This window comes from Aethalodelphis obliquidens, unplaced genomic scaffold, assembly GCF_003676395.1.
Source record: "Aethalodelphis obliquidens isolate GAN/ISIS:26980383/991018 unplaced genomic scaffold, ASM367639v1 scaffold9, whole genome shotgun sequence".
Classification (NCBI taxonomy): Eukaryota; Metazoa; Chordata; class Mammalia; order Artiodactyla; family Delphinidae; genus Aethalodelphis; species Aethalodelphis obliquidens.
Genome location: NW_020837953.1, coordinates 26,861,515 through 26,884,950, shown reverse-complemented (window position 1 = coordinate 26,884,950; position 23,436 = coordinate 26,861,515). Strand labels below are relative to the sequence as shown.

The 23,436-nt window shown below is 46.0% G+C and overlaps 1 protein-coding gene across 5 annotated transcripts; it reads right to left on the bottom strand.

The window, feature by feature from the left end:
• Positions 1–701: 701 nt before the first annotated feature.
• On the bottom strand, positions 702–21,956 carry AK2 (adenylate kinase 2). 5 transcript variants are annotated; one of them, XR_003433331.1, is made up of 7 exons: positions 21,776–21,931; positions 12,384–12,509; positions 10,488–10,598; positions 10,265–10,359; positions 5,066–5,138; positions 1,795–3,880; positions 702–1,601 (listed from the first exon to the last, which is right to left on the bottom strand). XR_003433331.1 is itself a non-coding variant. In XM_027109226.1 (7 exons), exons 1-7 carry the CDS (start codon positions 21,872–21,874, stop codon positions 1,597–1,599), a joined length of 705 nt encoding a protein of 234 aa, XP_026965027.1. In that variant the 5' UTR covers positions 21,875–21,930; the 3' UTR covers positions 702–1,596. The 5 variants fall into 5 exon arrangements, 4 of the variants coding, with proteins under 4 accessions (XP_026965027.1, XP_026965028.1, XP_026965026.1 ...); XM_027109226.1 differs by having other exon boundaries at positions 3,685–3,880; positions 21,776–21,930; XM_027109227.1 differs by adding an exon at positions 18,425–18,456 and having other exon boundaries at positions 702–3,880; positions 21,776–21,879.
• Between the last annotated feature and the right edge of the window lie 1,480 nt (positions 21,957–23,436).

Here is a 23,436-nt window from a genome sequence, read left to right as displayed (position 1 = left end):
CAGCTTCCTCTGTTTTCAGGACAGCTGTCATTTTTCAGAAACCTCACTAGCAAAGGCAGCCCTTCCAAACAGCATGAAAGCTTCAGTTTGGACAAATGATTTAAGCTCATTTTTGCAGGGGAAGAAATGGATTTACAAAGCAACCAAGAATATTAAAGAGGCAGCTGAAAAGGCAGCCAAGAATCTGGCTTAGGGATTAGAAGCACTGGCTTTCTAGGCTGTGGACAACTGTCTGCTCAATAATCATCCAGCCTGGCAAGAAGCACACATTTTTTCTGTGTATCCTCGGTTCCAACTAGCATTTATCCAGTGTCTGTTGTGTGCCAGGCACCAAGCAAAAAGCTTCTTCTTGTAAATTTCATTTATTGCCAATGAGTCCGAGAAGGTGGCATCACCAGTCTCTTTTTCACATGGGAAACAGGAGCAGAGTAAATGATTGGCTGGGATTTGTCGTACATCCCCTGAACTCCAAGCACAGTGCTGGTCTCCACTAGACCAAGCTGCCTTGTCCTTGGGCTCAAGAAAATCCTGCAAATCAGCTGAAGGTCAAGAGGGTGCAGGCTCTTCTGATGAACATACGCTTGGACCTTCCTGCCTTCTCACGACTTCCAGTGACCACAAGATCCGGAATTCAATGTCAGATCCAGAATTCAGTCATTTTACTGGCCCACATCCCCTTAAAAAAATGCCACAACAGGGGATACAAACATTTAACACACTTTATTGATTTAGGGGCTGAACAAGGCAGCATTTGGACAGTTAAGAAAGGCACCTCATTGAAAATAATACATCACAGTGTTGTTGAGTGATCCCAGTCACAGGATTTGAGGATGGAAAGGACAATCTTTGGATAAGGTCGCTTAGGACACTTGCTCATTTATTAAAAAGGGTCCTTTCACACGACATGGATGGAGGAAGGCAAGAGTGTGGGACTGTGGCATATGCTGGGTGGCTGTCGAGGGCTTAACCACGAGAGCCGGCGGGCTGGTACATCAGTGGTAAGTTGGGAAGGGAGTGAGACCAGCCTGCTCCACCTGCCTCATGACTCCAGTAAACCTGATTTGCTGAGCCACTACCCCCATGAACATACTCTATATCTCTTTCAAATGGGGAGATGACTTTTTGATCTCATGGTATGGGGAACCAGGGTTAGTAGTCAACTCCTGCCCTGTTCCAAGCTACAGGACAGACAGGACAACAGTGTGATTTCCGGCATTCCTGGGCTGGCATGAGGTTCTGATAAAAGCTGAGGTCTTAGGGCACTGGCTTTAAAAAATATCGTCACCAGTCTGGAGTAAATGACAACGTGATTCCTTAGAAATAATACTGCATCTCCCTGTTTCTATTTATACCCTCCAATCAGTGTTCTAAAAAATCAATTTTTCCCTTTGCTTATACTTTTTAAGGCTCCTACTCCATGGAAAAGAAGTTGCTTCACTACAGCACTGCTGCTCTTCCCATTCTCCTCTTGAGCTCTCACCACTCCGCCCTCTCCATCCTTACCCTGACCACCCCTCCCCTCTGCCCAGCACCTAAGAGCAGGGATCACGCCGCAGGGTGATGAGCAGTGGTGCAGTCTCGCCTGGCCTTCTGTTACTAGGCTGAAATAGAGAGGAAACAAGAGAGAACAAAATGGGTTTTTAAAAACCAAGTAAATATCAGAGAAGCTTGGCATGCACGCCCCGGCAACCAAATGCATTAAACACCGGACATTTCTCTGCCAGGTGAAAGCTCTCATGCCTGCTGAGGTTAAGGTTCTGGAATTAAACGAAGCAAAAATTGAATCGTACCTACCCCCAAAAGGGCATATGCAACCCCGACGATCTTCCAGTTTTCACTGATAGCCCAAAAATCACACGCACGTGTGTGCACACGTGAATGCATATAGACGGATGACAAATATCTGAGTAAGGATCACGCACACTCTATCAGCAAACATTCAAGGACCTCACCTTTGAGGCCAAATGCCTGCAACTGTCCCTACTCGAAGAGGAATCGACTCCAAGATTCACGAGGCCACCCTCACCCAGAGAAGGAGCCCAGATCCCCACAGACAGAGCTGACAGTTTTGGTTTCACTGCCCTTCCTTGTCCATTCCCAGAAGTCATGTGCTTCCCAGAAACACCCCATGCCAGATTGGGTTTCCGCTGAGAATGGATGGAGTTAGTTTACAGCCAGGGAAACAAGGCAGAGCAGAGTCAGCAGACACTCACTTGAAGCAGACAAAGAGGGACACGAGATGGCCACTCTGTCCACCTGCAAGCTGTACCCATAGCCAGCTTCCAGGTGGACAGAGGACAAAACCTCTGGCGGGCCCATAGACAGCAGGAGAACTCACGTCAGATGGGGACTGGACACTTTATAGTCCACTAAACTGAGTCAGCAGATTACACTGGGCAGGTGGCATTATTTATTGGACCTGCCACTGATTTTTTTCATGGTTTTTTTCCAGAGGCTGCTGTTTTTGTGGTCCCTCACAGCAGTCTATTAATTCATCTGTTTGCCCCAAATCAAACCAGAGACCAAAAGGCACAGCACGGACCTCAGGAAATGTTTAATAGCTGGGAGCTGAGGTTAAGAATAAAAGCTGGTTACTGCCATAGGTGATCTTATTTTTGGGGTGATCCTTTCTTGGGGAGACTGGCCACCACCATCATGACGTAAGGGGTGAAGGATTGGATCTGGAAGGGAGATGGTTTGAGTTTAAAAGGGATACATCTGATTTGGGTTTCACATCCTGCAGAGAGACTGGGTTTGAATAAATTCTAATCAAAACGATCCCAAAATGATCCTCAAATCACTGTTTTGTTCATACTTGGAAACAGAGGCGAACATTAAAAATAAAAACAAACCTACCCTGGTCTCTCTTTGGGGAAGTGGACTGGCTGCCCTCAGATGCCCAGCCTGGATGTTCAGAAGACTGTCTAAATTCAAAAGGACCTTTCACCTGGTTTAATTCTTTGGCAACAATTCAGTATTCAACACAGGTCCCGGATGATTCCTACTTTACAGAACCATGGTGCAGTTCACAGAAATATTCCAGCTTGGCCTGGCTCATTCTATGCTGATACCCTCTCCCAGTTAATTTCTGGAATCTATAATGTAAGCGCCTTTTCCTTCCTGTTTAGGGGGAAAAAATTAATGATCCCTTTCCACACACTGACTCATTTGGCTTTTCATTACGGGTGAGAAAACAAATGGAATTTCTGGCCAACAGTCTGCCACTAGGAACTGTGGCCCTGCCTGACTTCATGTGACCCAGGACTTCTAATTAGCTGTTGGAGATGGGAAAAATACTAGGGAACTGGAATGCCTGGTAGATACCTGAGTTAGTTTATTTTGGTCAAAAAATAAAACCTAGAGTATGGCTAAAGAAATAAACAGCTAGTAAAGCAATCTTGCCTATAATTAGAAAGTAGGAGAGTGTACACATACTTATACCAACACACTCATGCGCACACGCACACACGCCCACACACACAGATGAGATGAGAGTTGCACACACGCCAAAGATACATGAAGCAAGTGCTTTTTTAATCAGTACATCAAACGATACTCTTGCTGGCCTGAAGCAGCTTCCCTCTGCCTGCTCTGCCATTCCCGCCCACTCCTTCAACAGGGATAGGAAGAAGAAAGAAGCTCCTTTCTGGACCCAACATTATATAAACATAACCAAGTCTTTACATGTGGCTTTGGAGAAGGCTGCTAGGATGCTTGCAAACACAACGTCAGGGGTCTGGGAGGCATCGATGGCAGAGTGGATCCCCCGTTTACTGTAGTACTCCACCAGCGGGGCAGTCTGAGTGTGATAGGCCTCCAGGCGGATTTTCAAGGCCTTCTCATTATCATCTGATCGGCGGACCAAGGGTTCCCCGGTGATCTGAGAACAGGAAGAGGGTAATGAAAGGCCAGGACTCAGCAAGTTCTCCTAATCCAATGCTGGACGCAGATCTGAGAGGCCGTCTGATCCCAAAGTCCGTCAGAGGGAAAGACAAGACATTCTAGACCCCCTCCAATAAAGAACTATAAAGAACTTCACTATTCCCAGCAAGTTGGTCCCAGGAGCAGACCACTTGGTCCAGAGAAATCAGGGAGCCTGAAACAGCAACTGTGAGGAAAGGGCTGAGACAGGGGGACAGACAAGGTCTTTCTCTCATGGCTTGTGCTCAGGCTGTTCAGCTTCCAAGACAAACACTTCTGGGGTGAGAAACAAGAAAGACAGAGGCCCCTGAGACCAGGAGAATACATCAAAATCACAGATGCGGTAGCAATTAGGATCTTAGCTGCATAAGTATTCAGTGTTTTCACTGGGGTGCCGGCCTTCAACATTCTGAAAGTGGCAAGTGACAGGGAACACTGAGTGACAGAACTGCCAACTCTGTGAAACGTGACTAAGTTGCCAGATAGCTTTGGAACCTGTATGACCTGATGAACTTGTCTCATATGGCAAAGGTAAATCCAGGAAATTCTTACTGTTGCCTGCATGTTCTAAAACAGACAAGGTGAACTATTTATGGCAAATATTACAGTGTGAGACCCCCCTTTTACATCTGCAAACAATTAAAGACTGTCATAGGAACCTGGCAGTGTTAACCTGGCCAAGCTCTTCTGAATCTGTAGGGCACAGTACAGTCACTAGAGAGAGAAGATATTCTTCTGAAGCAGGACTGGTCAACAAACATCTCTTCAGTACTGTCCTTCCAACCGTGGCTCTAATCCGGGGCTTCCAAGCAGCCTTCTCCCGATTAGTTCACCATTTAGGTTGCCATGATGCCAGGAAGGGGCTGCTCTGGACAAAAGACAGGTACAAACTGGGCACTGGGAAGTTGCTGGCACTGGTGGCTACCTCAAGGTCAAGCAATAAACCACTTGGAGGGACACTCTAAAGATGAGCCACAGCCCATGTGATTTACGTGACAGCAATATTTCTCATGGTTAAGTTCGTAAGATTGGTAGGAATAAGGGGAAAATGGGAAGAACAAAGGGAAGAAAGAAAAAAGAAAAAAAAGCGAAGTAAGAGAGAGGAAGGAAAGAAAAGGAAACTCCCCGTCCTGAATTTACATACATCATCTTTCATGGGCTCCTTTGGGGGGTTGAACTCCTCGTGGTAGGAACGGCCACTCTCGGGGTGAATCAGTCTGAAAGACAGCAAATGAACAGGAATCAGGCTGCCGGAACCCCAGGGGTCTCCAAGATGACAAGCACAGACAGAGAAGCTGGATGCAAGGACTTTAATCCAGCAGAGAACCTCGTTATAGGAATCTCTTGCTTAGGAAAATAACTGGGCATATGCCAGAGGGAGTATGTTTTCTCTCTTTTTTCTCTCTTTTTTTTTTGTGGTACGCGGGCCTCTCACTGTTATGGCCTCTCCCGTTGCAGAGCACAGGCTCCGGACGCGCAGGCTCAGCGGCCATGGCTCACGGGCCCAGCCGCTCCGCGGCATGTGGGATCTTCCCGGACCCGGGCACGAACCCGCATCTCCTGCATCGGCAGGCGGACTCTCAACCACTGTGCCACCAGGGAAGCCCTGTTTTCTCTTTTGACCCAACATTAAAATACGTGTCTGGCTGAAGAGGCTGGTATAATGACAGCCTAATTCGACTGTGTGAGACCATTCCGATTCAGGCCTTAAGCTGAATTCAGGGGCTACAGAGCAACGAGTCACGATCCCTGCTCACAAACAGTGATTAATTTAGAGGGGGAGACAAATGTGGAAATAAATAACTACAATAAATTTGGTAATCCTTTAACAGAGATTTGGACAAAGTGCCATGGGGGACAGAGGACAGAGAAACTAACCTTATTTTCTAAACTAGTTTGGTTATAAAACCAGAAAGGTGCTATAGGAAAAACATGTGCTATGGATGTAGACATCAGCAGACAATGCTGAACAGCTCTGCGACCACACAGACACAGAAAGCCCAGCCATCAGAGGGAAATATTCAAGGCATCAGGGAAAACAACATATTAAGTCATAGAATAAAGAGCTCAAGAAGAAGCATTTACTTGGCACAGAATATGTAGCTGGCAGCTGCATCTCTGCCGTGTCCCCTTAAGCAACAAGCCCACGCTCCTGACTGGGAGTGGTCACACCACAGGAGCCCCGAAACCTAAGAAGGAAAGGAGGCAGGCCAAACGCTGCTCGGCAGCTGGTGCCCACAGCTTCGCGTGGCTTCCCAATTCTATGCCAACCAAGGTCTGCTTATTTACCTGATGGCTACTCTCCTCATGAAGGTCTGTTAGGCCGGAGCTTCCCAACATTTTCCACCTCTTGGCATACACAGAAAGTACTCAGCGTGCTTGCTCTGGTGGCTGAGGGGGTCAATATCTCAGCACATCAATTGGGAAAGTCTGGGTTAGACTATCGAAGCCACATGTTTGTAAAATGTGATACTGTGTTTTAATGACAGCATATTTTGGGGGGCCAAGTGGTCCATTTATAGAATGAGGTGGTCCATTTACAGCATGGGGGACAAGTTGATAGCAGAGTGAGTAAGTTACACTGAGTGGGCCTGTGACTGCAATCATGTAACACGAGGTTGGGCCCTCCTTTATTTGAGTTGCTGGAGGGGTTCCTCTGGTGCATCCACTGGGAAATGACACCCACTAGGAGACCCAAGGAGAGGAAGAGCAGAAGCTGCGGGGCTCAGCTACAGCTTTCCTTTGGGAAGGGCTGGGGGCATGAAGTTTCTATTTTTTTGGCCACGCTGTGCAGCATGCAGGATCTTAGCTCCCCAACCAGCATTGAACCCATGCCCCCTGCGGTGGAAGTGTGGAGTCTTAACCACTGGACCACCAGGGAAGTCCCTGGACCTTGTTTCTTCACCTTCTGGAAAGCACAGGGCACACAGCAGCCAGGCTGCAACAAACACAATTCTCTCCTCTCCATGTCTCTACATCAGCTCTTGCGCATTCCCAGATTCCCTCAGCCCTCCAGTTACATATAACACTGCTCCTTCCCCACTTCCAAGTATCATTTTAAGAAGAAGGCAAGATTCATTCCCTAGAAGGGAAAAGAAACCAATCTCCAAGTTCTTAAAATGGGACTGGTCTTAAGTACCAACCAAAACAGCTCTACAAGCCACTGAGCCTGGCCTGGATGCGGAGGTGAAGATGTGGAGGGATCGGGCTGGGATGCTACAGCCACTGCTACCTTGGGTGTGATACTTCAGACACCTGTTTTCTCATCCACAAAATGGGGATGGTACAAGACATTAGGCTAATGATACCAGAAAGCCAACAATGAATAGGTTAAAATCAAAACCCACCAGCCATACTTACGGCAAGAAATAAAATAATAACCCATAGAAGTGAGGTCAGAGCCAATTCTGAAGACATTTACAGTGGGGTCCTTATCATGTCAGATTTAAATAAGATCCATATTAAACTGGCTAGTTCCTGACTCTTTTTCTTGCAATAATCAGCATAGTGGATGAGGAGGCAGAAAGCAGGTTTTTGGTGCTAGTTCTGCCACTGATACGCAAGTGGGCTTGGAAAAACACCTTTACACAGTCTGACCTGTTCTGTTTCCTCCCCTGTAAGGGAGAGGGCCACACTACACCACTCACTTCCAAACCGAGAGACCGAGTCTTGCCTCTTTCGCCCTCTACAATTCTGGAGTTTGTTCTTCAGAAACTCTCAGTGCCCCACCAGCCAACCCCAGTCTCCATCACTTCACCGGTGGATCACATCAGGCTCCTCCAAGTAGGGTCCTTGTCTGTTTCTTATTTCCCTCAATTTAGCCTGTATACCAGGACCAAGCTAATGTTCTCAAAATGCTGTTTCTGCCACAACGCCTAGTGGCTTAAGAACATCCCATGATTCCTGACTCAGTCATGTCTACCGTCTCTTCCTTGGCAGACCTTCCCCAGCCAGGCTCCCATTCCACCTTCCCAACCGCACTCATTCTACCACCCAGCCTCCCAGGCCATTTCTCCAGTGCTGGACAGACATTTTGCCAGAAGCCTTAGCTAGAGCCTCTCCCTCAATGCATACTCATTCTTCCCTCTACTCCCTTATGGGAAAGCCTCAGCAAAATCCTCTCTATCCAGGAAGGTCAAGTCAGACTTTACACCTGTCCTAGCCAGACTTCCCTCCCTGCCCCCAGGCTGTCTTCCTGGACCCCTACTGCACTAAACAGCCCAGGTTTCATGTAGGGATTGTAGACGCTCTGAGGTCAGACATGGGCACCAGCATATTGTTCTATATTCTCTACTGGTCCCCTGCTCCCAGAGCTGTGCCTGCACAAAGCAGGCACTTAGGAAGCTGAGCTGATCAGATCAAAGGCCCCTCGTGTCACCTAGTACTATTAACATCTGCTTTGCAATGTCCGGGACCCCAGCCCTGGTCATGTCCCTTCTTGTCAACCCTACTGCTCCTTGGACTACATCAACTTTGCTTGCCTACTCTGTGCCAGAGTAAAGAAACAAAATTCCTGCACTGAAGGAGCCTATGCAATAGCTGGAAACATGAAACCTGGACATTTGAAAAGAAAATTAATATAAGGTGGATCCCACCGTATCTAACACAGCCTTCCAGGAGAACACCTCTAACACTTACTCTGCTGCCTCTCTCCTTAAAGATATGGACTGCAGACACATGGAGAAAAATGTTCAACCTCATTAGGAAATCAAAGTAATAACATTTATAATCAGAAAACACTGGCCCCTTAATTTAAAAACTTACATGTCCTATGATGGCCAAAGCATGAATTTAACAATGGAAAACTGGAAGAACACAAATGTACAATAATCGGGGAACAATTAAGTAAATGATGGTTCATGTACTGTGAAATATCATGCAGCAATTAAAAATAATGGTCATGGAAGTCTGGTTCAAGATGGTAGGCTGACCACCTTCCTGAGGCTCCATTAAAGTGACTAAGGGGGCTTCCCTGGTGGTGAAGTGGTTAAGAATCCGCCTGCCCATGCAGGGGACACGGGTTCGAGCCCTGGTCTGGGAAGATCCCACATGCTGTGGAGCAACTAAGCTCGTGGGCCACAACTACTGAGCCTGCGCTCTAGAGTCCACGAGCCACAACTACTGAGTCCCAGTGCTACAACTACTGAAGCCCGCGTGCCTAGAGCCCGTGCTCTGCAACAAGAGAAGCCACCGCAATGAGAAGCCCGCACACCGCAATGAAGAGTAGCACCCGCTCACCACAACTAGAGGGAGCCCACGCACAGCAACGAAGACCCAACACAGCCAAAAATAAAAACAAATAAATAAATAAATTTTAAAAAAGTGACTGAGGGATTAAAAAAAAGCTATATAGCCCATAATAAGGACAAGAATGGGAGGGTCTGTTAGTGGTTGAGAGCTTCCCACATATTTTTGGAAGGCATAAAGCAGATGGTAGCGCGGTAGTGAAAGAGGGCTGAGGAAACTGTAGCCTAAAGCAGTGGCACTTTTTAGGAGCAAACTCATCAGAAGCAGAAGCATTTCTGTGTTCAACGTTAACTACTATAGTGAAATAAGCACTTTAAAACAAAACACGCAAAAAAATTATAGAGTTATTCGCTAAGCTGGCTGTACCATGAGCAAGTTTTTCCTCAATTTTCTAAACTGTATAGATGGTCCTATTATTTTTATAATAAAAAGCCTACAGCAAGGTATGGCAACTTCAACTGAAATCGGACTTAAAAAGCACTAAAATGGAGATACAGATGTAAGGAATTTAGTATTTCTTTTCTTTTTTTTTCTTTTTGCGGTACGCGGGCCTCTCACTGCTGTGGCCTCTCCCACTGCGGAGCACAGGCTCCAGACGTGCAGGCTCAGCGGCCATGGCTCATGGGCTCAGCCACTCCGTGGCATGTGGGATCTTCCCGGACCGGGGCACGAACCCGTGTCCCCTGCATTGGCAGGCGGACTCTCAACCACTGTGCCACCAGGGAAGCCCAGGAATTTAGTACTTCTTAAGCACCCAGGTAAGCAAGGCTCTGAAATATGCACAACATGCTATCTACCATGCACAATGGGTCCTCGAAGCAGGTACTATTACTTCCTCTCTACATATGAGGAAACAGCCTTAGAGAGGTTAAGAAACTTGCCTAGGGTCAGAGTTAAAAGATGACAGGACTGAGTTGCTGCTGGACTTCAGATCCCTTGCTCTTCCTTCCATATCCCCATCCTATGTCACCACATAAGGTCAATCCATGTGGAAACGGCACTAAGCTTCATGGCTGGGATTAGGCCGGAGCAGTTCCTGTCGTCTGACAAAGCTCTGAGGAAGCATGAAAAGAAGGGACCTTCAGGGGACAAATACCTTCCTGTGATTCTCCGGATCAGCAGAGAGTCTGGGATGCTGAATTCAATCACAGAATCAAGCTTCTCTTTCCTCTTCTCCATGAGGTCATCAAGCTGTAAAAAAGCGTGTGGCCCACCTAAGCTACCAGAGCTTGATAAGACCCATTTCCCTCAAAGGAATAAAGAGATAGAGGGCCAGGATTTGCTTTCATGCAATGGTGATACAAAACCAAGCCACTCACCATTTCTGCCTGCCTCACAGTCCGAGGGAAGCCATCTAAAAGAAAACCATTTTTGCATGGAGGCGTCTCCAAATTCTTCTCAATGAGCTCCACGACCATTTCATCGCTCACCTGGAAGTCAAGAACAAAACAATCTTGGGGTTAAATCCATTAACTAGGTGGCATTAGCCCAACTCCAGGGTCATAAGTTTATGTCTGTATAACCTGATTACTAAACAGGTTCTTGACCCCAAAGAAGCAAAAATCAGAGCAAATATGGAGTGGCTCCATTTGGAAGATTCAGTTTCATGATTATTTCTGTGGTTGCCATATACACATTCTCTTCCCTTGAGATTCTCCTGTGTCCCAGTAATCTGGGTGAGGGAACAGGAGTGCCTATCACCCCACCAGGAGACCCCCATTTCTTAGGTCCTGAAGGCCTCTCTGGCCATTAGTCAGAGTCCTAGCAATCAGATAACAGCTCCTCAGCAATCAGCTGTCTTCAAGACATAAGTGAGGACATATGGCTGAGAGACCACCTGAGGAGGGCTCTAGGAGAGAATGGGGGTTGACCAGAATTGTAGAAAGGCACCAACTTTACCTGTTTCACAATTTTGATTAGGCTAACAGTAAAGCAACCCAGGCGGTCTCGGACAGGAAGCAACAGAGAAGTTCACTGACCTTGGCAAGACTGGTTCAGAACCAAGGAACCAAGAAGCCAGCCCAACACTCCTCTGATCCCCTCTAAAAACCCCAACAAGGACCCTTCCTAGCTTCCAAAAACCAGTTTTCCTCCTGGGCTTTCACTGCAAGAAAAGTTCCCTGCCAGTATTAGAGTGAAGGCTGCCCATTTTGGTAGCTAATGCTCTTATCTCCTGGGACCAGCTGTGAACTTGGGGACAAAGTATAAGCTCTGCGACTAAGTGAAGGCTGGAGATAAGTAATCTCATTGCCACAACCCAATTTTTTCTCAGTACGGGATCTTCCACCAAGACCCAAAGTCCAAAATATCTAGCTTTATGGCTTGACTTACGGCCTCATTAACATGAAGGGAAAGCTAGAAGTAAAGGGGCAGCTGGGCGCACAGGCAGGGCTACCCCAGGTCCAGAATCTCAAAGCCTGACGGGAGGCCCAGCACCCACCCCAACCAACATTCTAAGATATGTAAAGACCAGAGAGCCAAGCACAAAATGACTTCTTCCCAAGGCCAAGTCCCAGAATAACTCAGTTACTATTAAGCTCTGGCACTAATCAAAAAACATTTAGTAGGTAATAAATTGTACTTCTCCAATCAGATCAACTGGACTAAAAACAAGAGGAAATGCTATTATATTCACCAAATAAGAAGGATTACTTTTGTCAACTGCCAAGCAACCCCTCTGTTAAAGACACAGAACAGAATCACAAAAGTAGATTAAAAACACTTCTGAGACTTCCTGAGTCCTCTCTTGAATCACCCTTGAGTTCTGGCCTAGGGATGGCAGTTTCATTCTTGGTCTTAAAACTGGGTATTTAAAAAAAAAAAAAAAAGTAAAAAACAAACAAACAAAAAAACCTGGGTATATTACAAAATGTGCCGGCACAAAGGAACTTCAAGAGTACTGTGAATAAAATAAGTGTCATAAATTCAGAATGAACCAAGTAACTTGCTACTGTAAAAGTTCATATAATGTGCCGGTTTGTTAAAACACCCAACAGCACAGGGCTGTCCAACAGAACTTTCTACAATGATTAAAATGTTCTATATCTGTGCGGGCTAGCAACAACTTGAAATGTGGCAAGTGAAACTGAGGAAGTTAATTTTAAATTAAATTAAAATTAATTTCAGTAGCTACATGTAGCTGGTGCTCACCCTATTAAGCAGGGCAGATCTAGACTCTGAGGAATATCAACATTCACTGGTACCACCAAACCTACCAGTTTCCCGGCATCCATAGTTGCCTTCAGCTTTTTTCCCAGCTCTGAGCCAGAAGCCACCATGGCTCTCAGCATGTCCCCAGTAGCCAAATGGCAGACACAGAAGTTTTCAGCCAACTTGGGTGCCTATGAAGGGGAAGACAAAAAACAAGATATGGTTAACAGTGCAGGCCTTGGAGTTAGACTGCCTGGGTGTGAACCTGGCCCTGCCACTTACTGGCTATGTGAACTCTGACAAATGCCTATTTCCTTACCTGTAACTGGGATAAAAGTACCTTACATTATATTCTAACATATGACTATAGGGTTATAGTTAAGAATTACATGAGGTAATACATAGGCACTTAAAACAGTGCACCTAGCACAGGAAGCCATCATAAATATCAGCTATTATCACTACTTCCACTAGACACACTAGTGACACATAAGCCTCAGTTTCCCCATTATAAACGGGAAAAACAGAAACAGCAGTACCAACACTTCACACGGTTGCTCGGAAGTTTAAAAGAGTTTATGTATATAAAGCACCCGGCACAATGCCTGGCATGTAACGTGCTGAATGAATATTCGCCAGAGGGATGGACGTGTGGCTGTCAAGTACTGCGGTCACCAGTGTGGGAGGCAGCTGGAGCCAGGCGCGGAAGTCTCCCTCAGGCAGACTCGGTTCTTCCCTTCCCTGTCTCTAGGGTACCTGCATTATCTGGGCCAAATCACTTAACCTCTCAAGAGGCTCAGTTTTCACATTTGTCTAAAATGAAGGCAAAAAGTCTCTGTCTCAGAAGGTAGCTGTGAGGATCAGATGAGATATATATATGAAGAGCACCTGGCAAACAGTAAGTGCTTAGCAGCTTTAGGGAGCAGTATAGCCTTTTGGCTAAGAGCATGGGCTTGAGAGTCAAACGCCTGGGTTTCAGACACCAGGTTCACCAACGGCTGGTTATGTGACATGAGAAGAATTATATCACTTTTCTAAATTTTAAATTTCCTCTAGGTATAATGGAGATGGTAATAGTACCTATATCACTGGGTTGATGAGATTATATAGAATTCCACATATGCAGGGCCAGGCACTTTGTAAGTGCTCAGTGAACATCAGCTGTTACTGTAATCCCTGTCTTAATTCCATATTCATTCATACAGAAAGAAAATACTAATACTTCGAAGATGCCTCTTCTAAGAACCTTGCTGGGTACCAGGGAAACAGATGAATAGGAGACACAGACTCTGTCCTCTATGAGTTCATAGTTTGGTGACTATACCACAGAATGAAGACTAGAAGAGACGAGACCCTGGAGAGTCCGACATTGGTTTTGTAGTGGCAAAAAAGAATGCAGAATTCATGAGGAATAGAATCAGTTCAAGGAGCTTAACACTTTGCTTTCTGGTTCAATTGTTTTGGAAAAGAAGTAGGGTGGGAACCTTGCTCAAACCAGTTCATTGGGAGCTTTCTTAGGTGCACATGGTAAAGGCTAAATAGATAGGGCTCAGGGCAACAGTGCTGGTTTGTGACTCATGGACTGATTCAGCTCAGAGCACTGACTTCATAGCAAAATGGAACCCAGATGAGGTATTTAAAACCACACTTGGGAAACCAGTGAAGGTCAGGACACTCTGGTGATGGAAAACCTTCTGGTCCTTCGGGCTGGCACAGTGGCCACAAACCCAGAGAGCTGTGCTTTTCTGCCGATCTTTCTCCTTGGTTGCTGAAATTAACTTGGGTGAAAAATTGGGAGGTCAGGCTTGTTCCAGGGGAAAGAGTAACCAAAACACCAGAGAAGAGCTGTTAGCACCTGACCTTCCAATTTTTACCACTCTAAACCATAGGACTCTTCTGTGCCATTTCAGGTGACTAGATTCTACGGCTGTGTGGAAGCACACTCCCAGAGGGAAGACGCGGCATTGCGGAAGACTAACTCCTTCATTTCTTGCTGGCTGCACGGAAGTCAATGGGGTGGGCTGCAAAGAGCATGAAATTTGGAGTCAGACAGATTTGCACATGACCCCTGGCTGCCCTCAATAGCTTTATGACCTTTGGCTAGTTACTTAATTTCTCAGAATCTCAGTTCCCTTACCAGTCAAATAGGGATAATGTCTACTCCATAGGGCTGTTGTGAGGATAAAATGAAATAAATATCAGACACACCGTAGGCATTCAGTAAATAAAAGACCTCCTTTCAAGGTCTTTCTTTTTTGCATTACTCTTTACTTGCAAACTACAGAAGAAGCCTGATGAAATAGCTGTATTTCATTCCCCTTACACTTCACGCTTATACTTTTTTTAGAGGAATGCTTCCCCTACTCCAAACCACCTGAGGGTACTGCTAAAATGCAGATTCTGATTCTACAGGGTGGGCCCTGAGCATCTGCATTTTAAACAAGCTTCCAGGCCTGGCTGTGCTGCTGACCCCTGGACACACTCAGCTGCTGCTGAGGCCCTGAGACACATGTGTCTCACTAGCCATGGGCTACTGTTGAGCCCAAGAAATAGGCCCCCCATCTGTAGGAGAAACCTGTGGTTTGGGAAGGGGGTGTGGTTCAGAATGGCTAAAACCACTAGGGAGGCAGCATGGTGAGGTTAGTGTTCTCAAACATCAGTGTATTATCACAATCACCTGGGGCACTTGCTAAAAATACAAAGCCAGGCCCGCCCTTGAAATGTATGATTGAGTGGTTTTCGGGTAGCATGGTGGGATTCTGACGCACACAGATTGTGAAGCCCTGGGGCAGGGGTGTAAGACTGGGTTTTATAGTGGTACAGATCCGGGATTTACAGTTTACTCACTGTGTCACCTAGAACAAGATATATAGCCTTAAGGCCTTGGTTTCTTCATCTCTAGAGTACAGTAAGTCCCCTACATATGAACCTTCAAGCTGCAAACTTTCAAAGATGCAAACGTGCGTTCACATGTCCAATCATGTAAGTTCACGTGTCTGGCATACATTGTCACGTGTGTGCCTCCTCTACAAGTGGCTGCGCTTTTGTGTACTTTACCGTACAGTACTGTATAGAGTACAGAAGTATAGTGTCTTTATTTCAAGCCCAGGGTGTCCTGAAACAAGTGTAAAAGCAGAGGTGATGTAGCTGGTACTGCTAAGAAGCGCCAGGAATTGGAGGCCCAGAGAAAGGACGAAGACAGACAAGAGGAAGAAGTAACTGCAGAACTGAAGAGATTCACGACGCAGGAAATGGCAACGGGATTTTCTTTATTTGAGGAGGCACTGTTAGTTTTTGAGGCACAGCGCCTGAACGTTGAACGGTACACGAAGGTTGCAGCAGCCGTTCAGAATGCAATCCAGCGGTACTGTACCATCTATGATGAGAAAAAAAGAGGTACTACCCAGACATCACTGGATCATTTTTTCAAGAGGGTAGATAGAGTTGAATCCAGCAAGGAACCAGAACCTGTGCCATCGACGTCAGGCGTGAGTGAAACTGCAGCTCGCCCTCCATCTCCTATAGCTGACGATCCTTCAGCTCTACCATCTCCCAGCTCCTCTCCCTCCTCCAGTCAGTAACTCTTCTTGCCTGTTCACCCTATGCCCCTGTATGCCAGCTGTTGTACTGTACCACTGTACTTTTCAAGGTACTGTACTGTATGCTTAAAAATGTCTTCTTTATTTTATTTTTATGTATTACTGGTGTGAAAAGTATTATAAACCTGTTACAGCACAGTACTATATAGCTGATTGTGTTAGTTGGGTACCTAGGCTAACTTTGTTGGACTTACGAACAAATTTGACTTACCAACGCGCTCTCAGAATGGAACTCGTTTGTATGTAGGGGACTTACTGTACAGACAACAATGTCTACTTTCAGAGCTGTTATGGGGATTTGGCAAAATCATATACGCAAAAGAATCCAGCATAGTGCCTGGCATTTAGGGAAATAAAGGGAAAATGTCAGTCTTTAAGATTTGATTTAATCAAGCTCACTTGTTTTCTTACCTCGAAATCATCTTTCTACTGCTGTCTTTCCCACTTCCACCTCCAATGCTTCTGTACATGCAGCTGCAATCATCTCCTAAAATACTGCTGGACATACTACCCACCCCCCAACAAACATACATTCAGAAGCCTCAACATTCCCCCAGGGCAACAGGGGAGAAGTCCCCATACCTTAGTCCAGCACTCAGTGTCGTCCACAACCAACTTCCTATACCTCCCAAGCTACTCAAATTTGCCTCCACAAGTCCCCTCAGGATGCCCTGCACAACGGCAAACAGCTGCTCTATATATGCTTTCCAATTACATAACATAAGCCTCTCCATGGACCTCGGCTCAAGATCCTCTCTATGCAAGAATGCCCTCTCCCTTCCTCCTACTGGTCCAAGCTCTACCCTCCTCTGTAGTCAAATTCTGAGCATATCTCTCCCACCAAAAATCCTCCCCAACTACCCTTTCTTCCTCCAAGAAGGAATCATATCAACATCAGTTAACTGGGTGTTTGCAAGATGCCAAGCAATTTTTCCATGCATTGTTTTACAGTATTTAGTATGTATAATACATAACAAATATGTTAGGTAGTAACTATTTTTATGTGCATTTTACAAATGAAATTCAGAGGCTAAGTTGCCCAAGATCACAAAGCTAGTAACAGCAGATCTGGCAACTGGCCTCAAGACTGTTGAGCCCTAGCTCTTATCCATGACACCACATGGCTTTACTAACACCCCCACCCCCCCGCCAGAGCCTTAGTGGCTGTCCTTGGGGAAGTGTGTGTATATGTGTGGAAGGGAGCACAAGGAGGCCTTCACAGTGCTGGCAATGTTCTGTTTCTTCATATGGGTATAAGCTACACAAGTGTGTTCACATGTGAAAATTCATCAAGCTGCCCACCTAGGATATCTGTACCTTTCTCTATGTATATTATACTTCAATTAAAAAGTTTTTTAGGGCTTCCCTGGTGGCGCAGTGGTTGAGAGTCCGCCTGCTGAGGCGGGGACACGGGTTCGTGCCCCGGTCTGGGAAGGTCCCACATGGCGCGGAGCGGCTGGGCCCGTGAGCCATGGCCGCTGGGCCTGCGCGTCCGGAGCCTGTGCTCCGCAACGGGAAAGGCCGCAGCAGTGAGAGGCCCACGTACCACAAAAAAAAAAAAAAAAAAGTTTTTTAAAAGCACAGAAACTTGTGTTTGAATTTCAGCTCTGCCTGTTAACTGACCATGTAACCTCAGGCCAGAGATCCTTTAATCACTATAAATTGGATATATTAGTACCAACATCACTGGGTGTGTAGGAGGAAGAATGGAAGATTCTCAACAAATTATAGTTCTTTTCTAACCCTGAACTGTCCTAGCATTTGTCAGTCACTCATCTCACACTTCCCATATGGTACTCTGCACTAGTAAGTACTGCTTGCATGCACGTTCATTTCTGCCCCTACACCTAGATTGATAGCAAAGATAAGATGGTAATGCTGTTCAAGCATCAGTCACGAATTCAAATCCTATCTTTGCTACTTTATGTATGTCCTGGGGCAAGATACACACTGGGCCTCAGTTTACCAGGCAAAGGCAAAGATAACAACAGGACCTTCCTCCTAGGGCTGCAGGATTAAATCAGATGACACCTGTAACATCTTTGGCTGTGGGGGGTAGGGTCTGTCACGTAACCCAGCAAAGGGTGACTATTTTGCAATATTAAACCCTCTTGAGGGCAAGGGCTGCCCTGCATCTCTAGCATGGAACTTATCCAACAAAACATGCATAGGGCAGGAGACAAATCTAACCCAGGGCAGCAGGTAGCAGCAGAAAGAGCAGGAGCTTTGAAGTCATTCAGATGCAAGATCAGCCAATAACTTGCCCTGTAACCTAGAGCACAAGCTCTTTGAGCTTTAGTTTCTCTACCTGTAAAAGGGGGTGTAAGAGCATGGGTCTCACAGAGTTGTTTTTGCACTGTGAGCGTCAATGCACTGACATAACTGACAGAGCCTGACCTGCAAGATGGCAGCTGACGGCCTAAGTGTGCTGGCCTTGAAGAACTGGTGTCAGCTGGACACATGGAAGAAACTATGAAAGGGGCTGGCAGAGGAAACAGAAAACATACCCGTTTTGGCCACACCATAGGAACATCTAACCCTAAAAGGGAGACAGGGAAGTAAGGTTATTTAAACAAAACAACAAATCCAAGTGTTCCAGGTGTTTTAGACATTATTATGTTGATGCAAAAGCAGGTAGTTTAAAAATGTTTAACTATTTTAGTTAAAAATAAAAAGTTGTAAAAGGAAACAGATTATTTCAGTCATGCCAACATTAAATACCTAAAATACTGAGTTATGCAGGTATAAAAGGAAGCACTAGTGGGAAGAAAACAAACATTACTGAGCAGGCACTAGGCACTAACCCAGGTTAGGATTTTACATCAAAGATCACAAACATTTACCAGGCAGGCAACACAAATGAAGTGGGTCAAATAAAGCAACAGGCAGCGAAGAGGGCTATGCAGGGGACAGGAGAGCACATGGACCGCCCAAAGCGGCATCCCCACTCAACTGCGTGCCACGCTGGAATGGAGGCCCAGAACCACCAGATCTGACTTCTCAAGAGAAACGAAAGCTCTGGATTTTTAAGTGAAATTTCACAACTGAAAACACTGTGTGGTCAACTTATTATTTTGAAAGCTGACAAATTATAGGAATAAATCAAGCATTTAACCTACCCTTACTGTACAAACCATACCAAATAGTAGGTGAGAAGTTTCTCTTTATAGAAATATTTCAGCTAATAAATGAAAAGGGAATGATATAAGTAGAACATCATCATTTTGCCACCCACAGTGAATTCCTGGAGCCAGGCACTGAACACCAGAGATAAGCAGACACAGTATGCCTCCTAATGGACAGCACACCGCCACCTGTGATGTAGTTGGGTCAAAAATTGAACCCAGATCTGGTTAATTGTTTTTTTACAGGAAAGAAAGAGGAAGATGTTAAGTATGGCATGGGGATACAATAAAAAAATTCTCAGAAAGAGGGATACTCCCAGAATAAACAACTTCCACAAAAAAGCTGCAAGGAAAAAAAAGGGGGGGAACCTGTAAATTAAAAGGGACTTGAAATGATCATATTTGTGAGACAAATGAATGGAAATGTAAACATTTGCTGTTATTATTTTTAGGGGATAGTGTGCTTGTTTACAAAAAAGAATTCGTCTTTTAGAAATACACACTGAAATATTTACAAATGAAGTGTTATAATGTCTGGGAGCTGCTCTAAAATAATCTGTGAAGGAAGAGTGGATGGGGAAGGAATGGCCACCAGCTGATGGTAGCTGGGGCTGGATAATGGGTACATGGGGGCTCATTACACAATCCTGTCTTCTTTTGTGTATTCAAACTCTTCATAATAAAAAGCTGGGGTGTGTCTGCAGGCTAAATTCTGCTGCAGGCTGCCACTGTGCAACCTCTGATTTAGGAACACTGTTCTTTAAAACTCCATTAAAACTACAACCACCAGTATTCCTATTGTTCCAGTTATGGAGAGAAAGGTGTACAGAGGTTAAGTGACTTGTGTAAATCTTACCCTTAAGTCCCAGCTCTAATCACATCTCCTCGACTTCTACAAGGCCTTCTCTGACCAACTCCCATCATACATACACCCTTATAAATCAGCTCATAGGATAATTTTCTTCAAAACTTCCTGAAAACATTACCCTTTACACCGAGATACAGCTGAGTTGGGGGGTGGGGGGATGTGTTACTAAGATAGGGAGTCAATAATTAGTGAACATCTAGTATGTGCCAGGTTGTCAGCTAGGTGTGCTTTACACACATATATAACATAATTTTCCAGTATCCTTGTTACCTTTTGGTCTAGGGGGGCAAGGACCTTATCAGTTTTCTTTACTGCTCTGTCTCCAATGTTCGGTGCTCATGACATGTTGAATGAGTAAGGTTAAGTATTAGCCCCATTTTTCAGGTGAGAGCAGTGAGGCTTAGAAGTTACAAAGCTTGCTAAACTATAAAGCCCTTGTCTCAGCACAGGGATGGGTTGTCCATTTCACAACTACTGAAATTATTAACTTCAATATGAACTAAGAGAAAACAACTGATGCATTTGAGCTACCTCGTTTATCTCGGTCACTCCGCAAAAGTCCGTAGAGTTTGGGATTAAACATTCCTAAACTGCAGGTTACCTAATAACTGAGGGTGGTAGCAACAGGAAAGAGGAGCATTCAATGTTACTGAGGACAAGGGGGTTGGGTAACAATGACCCTCAAGGGCAAATCGGCTCTGGCTATAGAGAGAAAAGGGGAAGTGGTCTTTCTTCACCTAGTAGACACAGCCAAAAAGCAAAGTCACAGGAATGAACTGAATCTCTAAGACTCCCCTTCTCCTCATCACCCACATGAATCTGTGTTCATCCATTTCCAGTAACCTCATCAAATAATGTGCTGGGTGTCACAGGAGCCCCAAGAATGAGTAAGACAAATGATCTGTCTGCCAGGACTTTGCAATCTTTGCAAGGGCTCAGAAGAGGGGGCATAGAGCAGCACCCAGAACCCCATTCCCTTAGCAGACCAGACTTTCAGGAATTCCCTCTTTAGACCCTAACAGCAAGCAAAAACTTGAGGGGGGGGCAATGCCAGACCCCAGGCAGGAGGAGGATATTGATAATCCAACCTATGGGCTTCGAAATCCTAAGTGAGATCATAAATCCCAACCTTGATCTATGGGCCCATTATGTCCCAGGTGCCAAGTGAGGCCCCACGGTCAGCAGAAGGTAACTTCAGACTCCAATCACTCAGAGCCCTGAGGTTCCAGGCTCCATGAAGTCAATTTTGCTAACCTGAGAAAGCCGCCTGACCTCTCTGAGCCCGTTTTCTCACCTGTATATTGAGGTACTCTCTCCCATCCCCCCAACTTAACTGTCTCAGGCAGGTCATACCTCATTTCTCTTAGCAGTACTCCTAACCAGCACAGGCCAGCTCCCGCTTTCCCCCATGAGTGGGAGACGCTACTCCACCTTCAGGCATTAGTCATTACCAGAAACGTCCCCCTACCCCGAGTGCCTGGAACGTAACCCTCGACAACCCACTACCAAATCGCAGGCAATCTGGGGTCCCTGCGTCCACTCGGGTTGTGTAATCTACATGCCTCAGCCCAGGGCGCACCTTACCCTTCAAATCTTCCCAGCTTCTAAACCCTTAAGGGATCTAATCAGTCCTTAGGATCACCTAACACGGCACCTCAAGCCTGGGTCCCTCAAGAACTCTAACTCAGACTCCCTCGACCTCCAATGTGGACCCTCCCCCAAACACCTGCTAGAACCCCAGACTCCAGCCAGGGTACCCCTCCAGGCTTCAGCCAGCGGCCCGGCTCAGGGGCGACCCAGACCTCTGGCAGCCCTGACCTTGGAGTCCCACGGGCTCTGCCGACAAGCCCGGCTCAGCAACTCACCTGGGTACCCTTGCCGGCTCCGGGCGGCCCCAGAAGCACGGCCCGGATGCCTTCAGGAGACTCTCTAGCCGGTTCGGCCATGGGAACGTTGGGAGCCATGGCCGCCGAAACCTCTCGCTGCTCAACCAGCCGGCAGTCCTCCCAAGTCCACCGCTTCCAGGCCAGCGCGCCACGCACGCCACGCACGCCCCGCTCGCCGTTCACACTGGCCCGTCGACACGTCCGTCAGCCCACTCCGCCCACCCCTGAGAGCGACGGAAACTTCCTCTTACCAACCACTCAGCGATACTGGGGAAGGCTGCTTTTGATTGGACAGAATCGGTAACGGAGTAAGGAAGGGGAGGGCCATCACGGACGCGGGTGTGGGGCGCGCGGCGGGTATGCGGAGTGGGCGGGAAAACATGAAGCAAACCTAGAGGCCCGGCTGGGAGTTCTAGGTTGGCTTTTGACAGTTAGTGACACCGGCAACCCCAGTGAAGTCCTATAAAATTGCCCGTGGGAGTACAAATGGGTGAAATCAGTCTTAGAAGACAAATTGGCAAATATATATCAAATATCCTTTGGTCCAGCAATTCCACTTCCAGGAATTCAAAGGACATAATCTATGATATACGTGAAGATCTGTCTCACAAAGATACTAATTGAAGCACTTATAACAGCCCCAAAGTCCAAAACAAGTAAACAAAAAAACAAAAACAAAGGCAATATGCTAAATGTTCAACGATAAGAGCTTAGTTAAATAAATTGCAACAAATTTGTATACTGGAATCCCCCCCACCCAATGCATAAAATATTTAATTGCATGGGAAAATGTTCACCAAATGGGATACAAAACTACAGTTGCAACAAAATCCCAATTTGTTTGATAGTTACAAGTGATGATCTATGTATAGTGTGATTACAGGAGCTTCTCCCCTTCTTTATGCATATTTATATTTTCAAAAAATTCTATAATGAATTCTGTAATAAACAGGAGAAGGTAGTTTTTCTCAAAAGAGATGACCTTCTCTTGGACAGATTTGGTGTGTGAAAGTTTCATCCACACCCCCCATGAAGCAACCCCTGAGGTCCTGGCAAGACCTTTAGTCCAGAGAGTGATTATAAAACAATTATGTTTCCCCACAGGCTTATTGCAACTCATTTCCTCTCTTTTTTTTTTTTCCTGCCGTGCCACGTGGCATGCAGGATCTTAATTCCCCGATCAGGGATCAAAACCCATGACCCCTGCAGTGGAAGTGTGGAGTCTTAACTACTGGACCGCCAGGGAAGTCCCGGAACTCATTTTCTGTATCCTGGAAATAAATTTTCTATCTTTTCAGCTTGGTCTCTTCTATTTTACCTCACAAAAGAAGTTAACATTCATTCCTCATGCCCGCACTGGACTTCCACAAGGTTCCTGACCTTAAAGGATGCAGGGATTTTTATGCCCATTTTTCAGGAAGATATGCAGTGACCAGCCCCAGGTCACACAGTTAGCAGAGTCACAATTAACACTGAGAATGGCAAGCTGGTACCCTAGAGAGCACAAGATTCATGGGCGTGAGGGTGGGGAGCAAGCATATTTTCTCTGGTGGAAGCCTCTATGCGCCCCAAATTCACCTCAGTCCAAGAAGACCAGAGTTTATCAAGGTTTCATGTGCCCGAGGCACCAGACAAGAGGG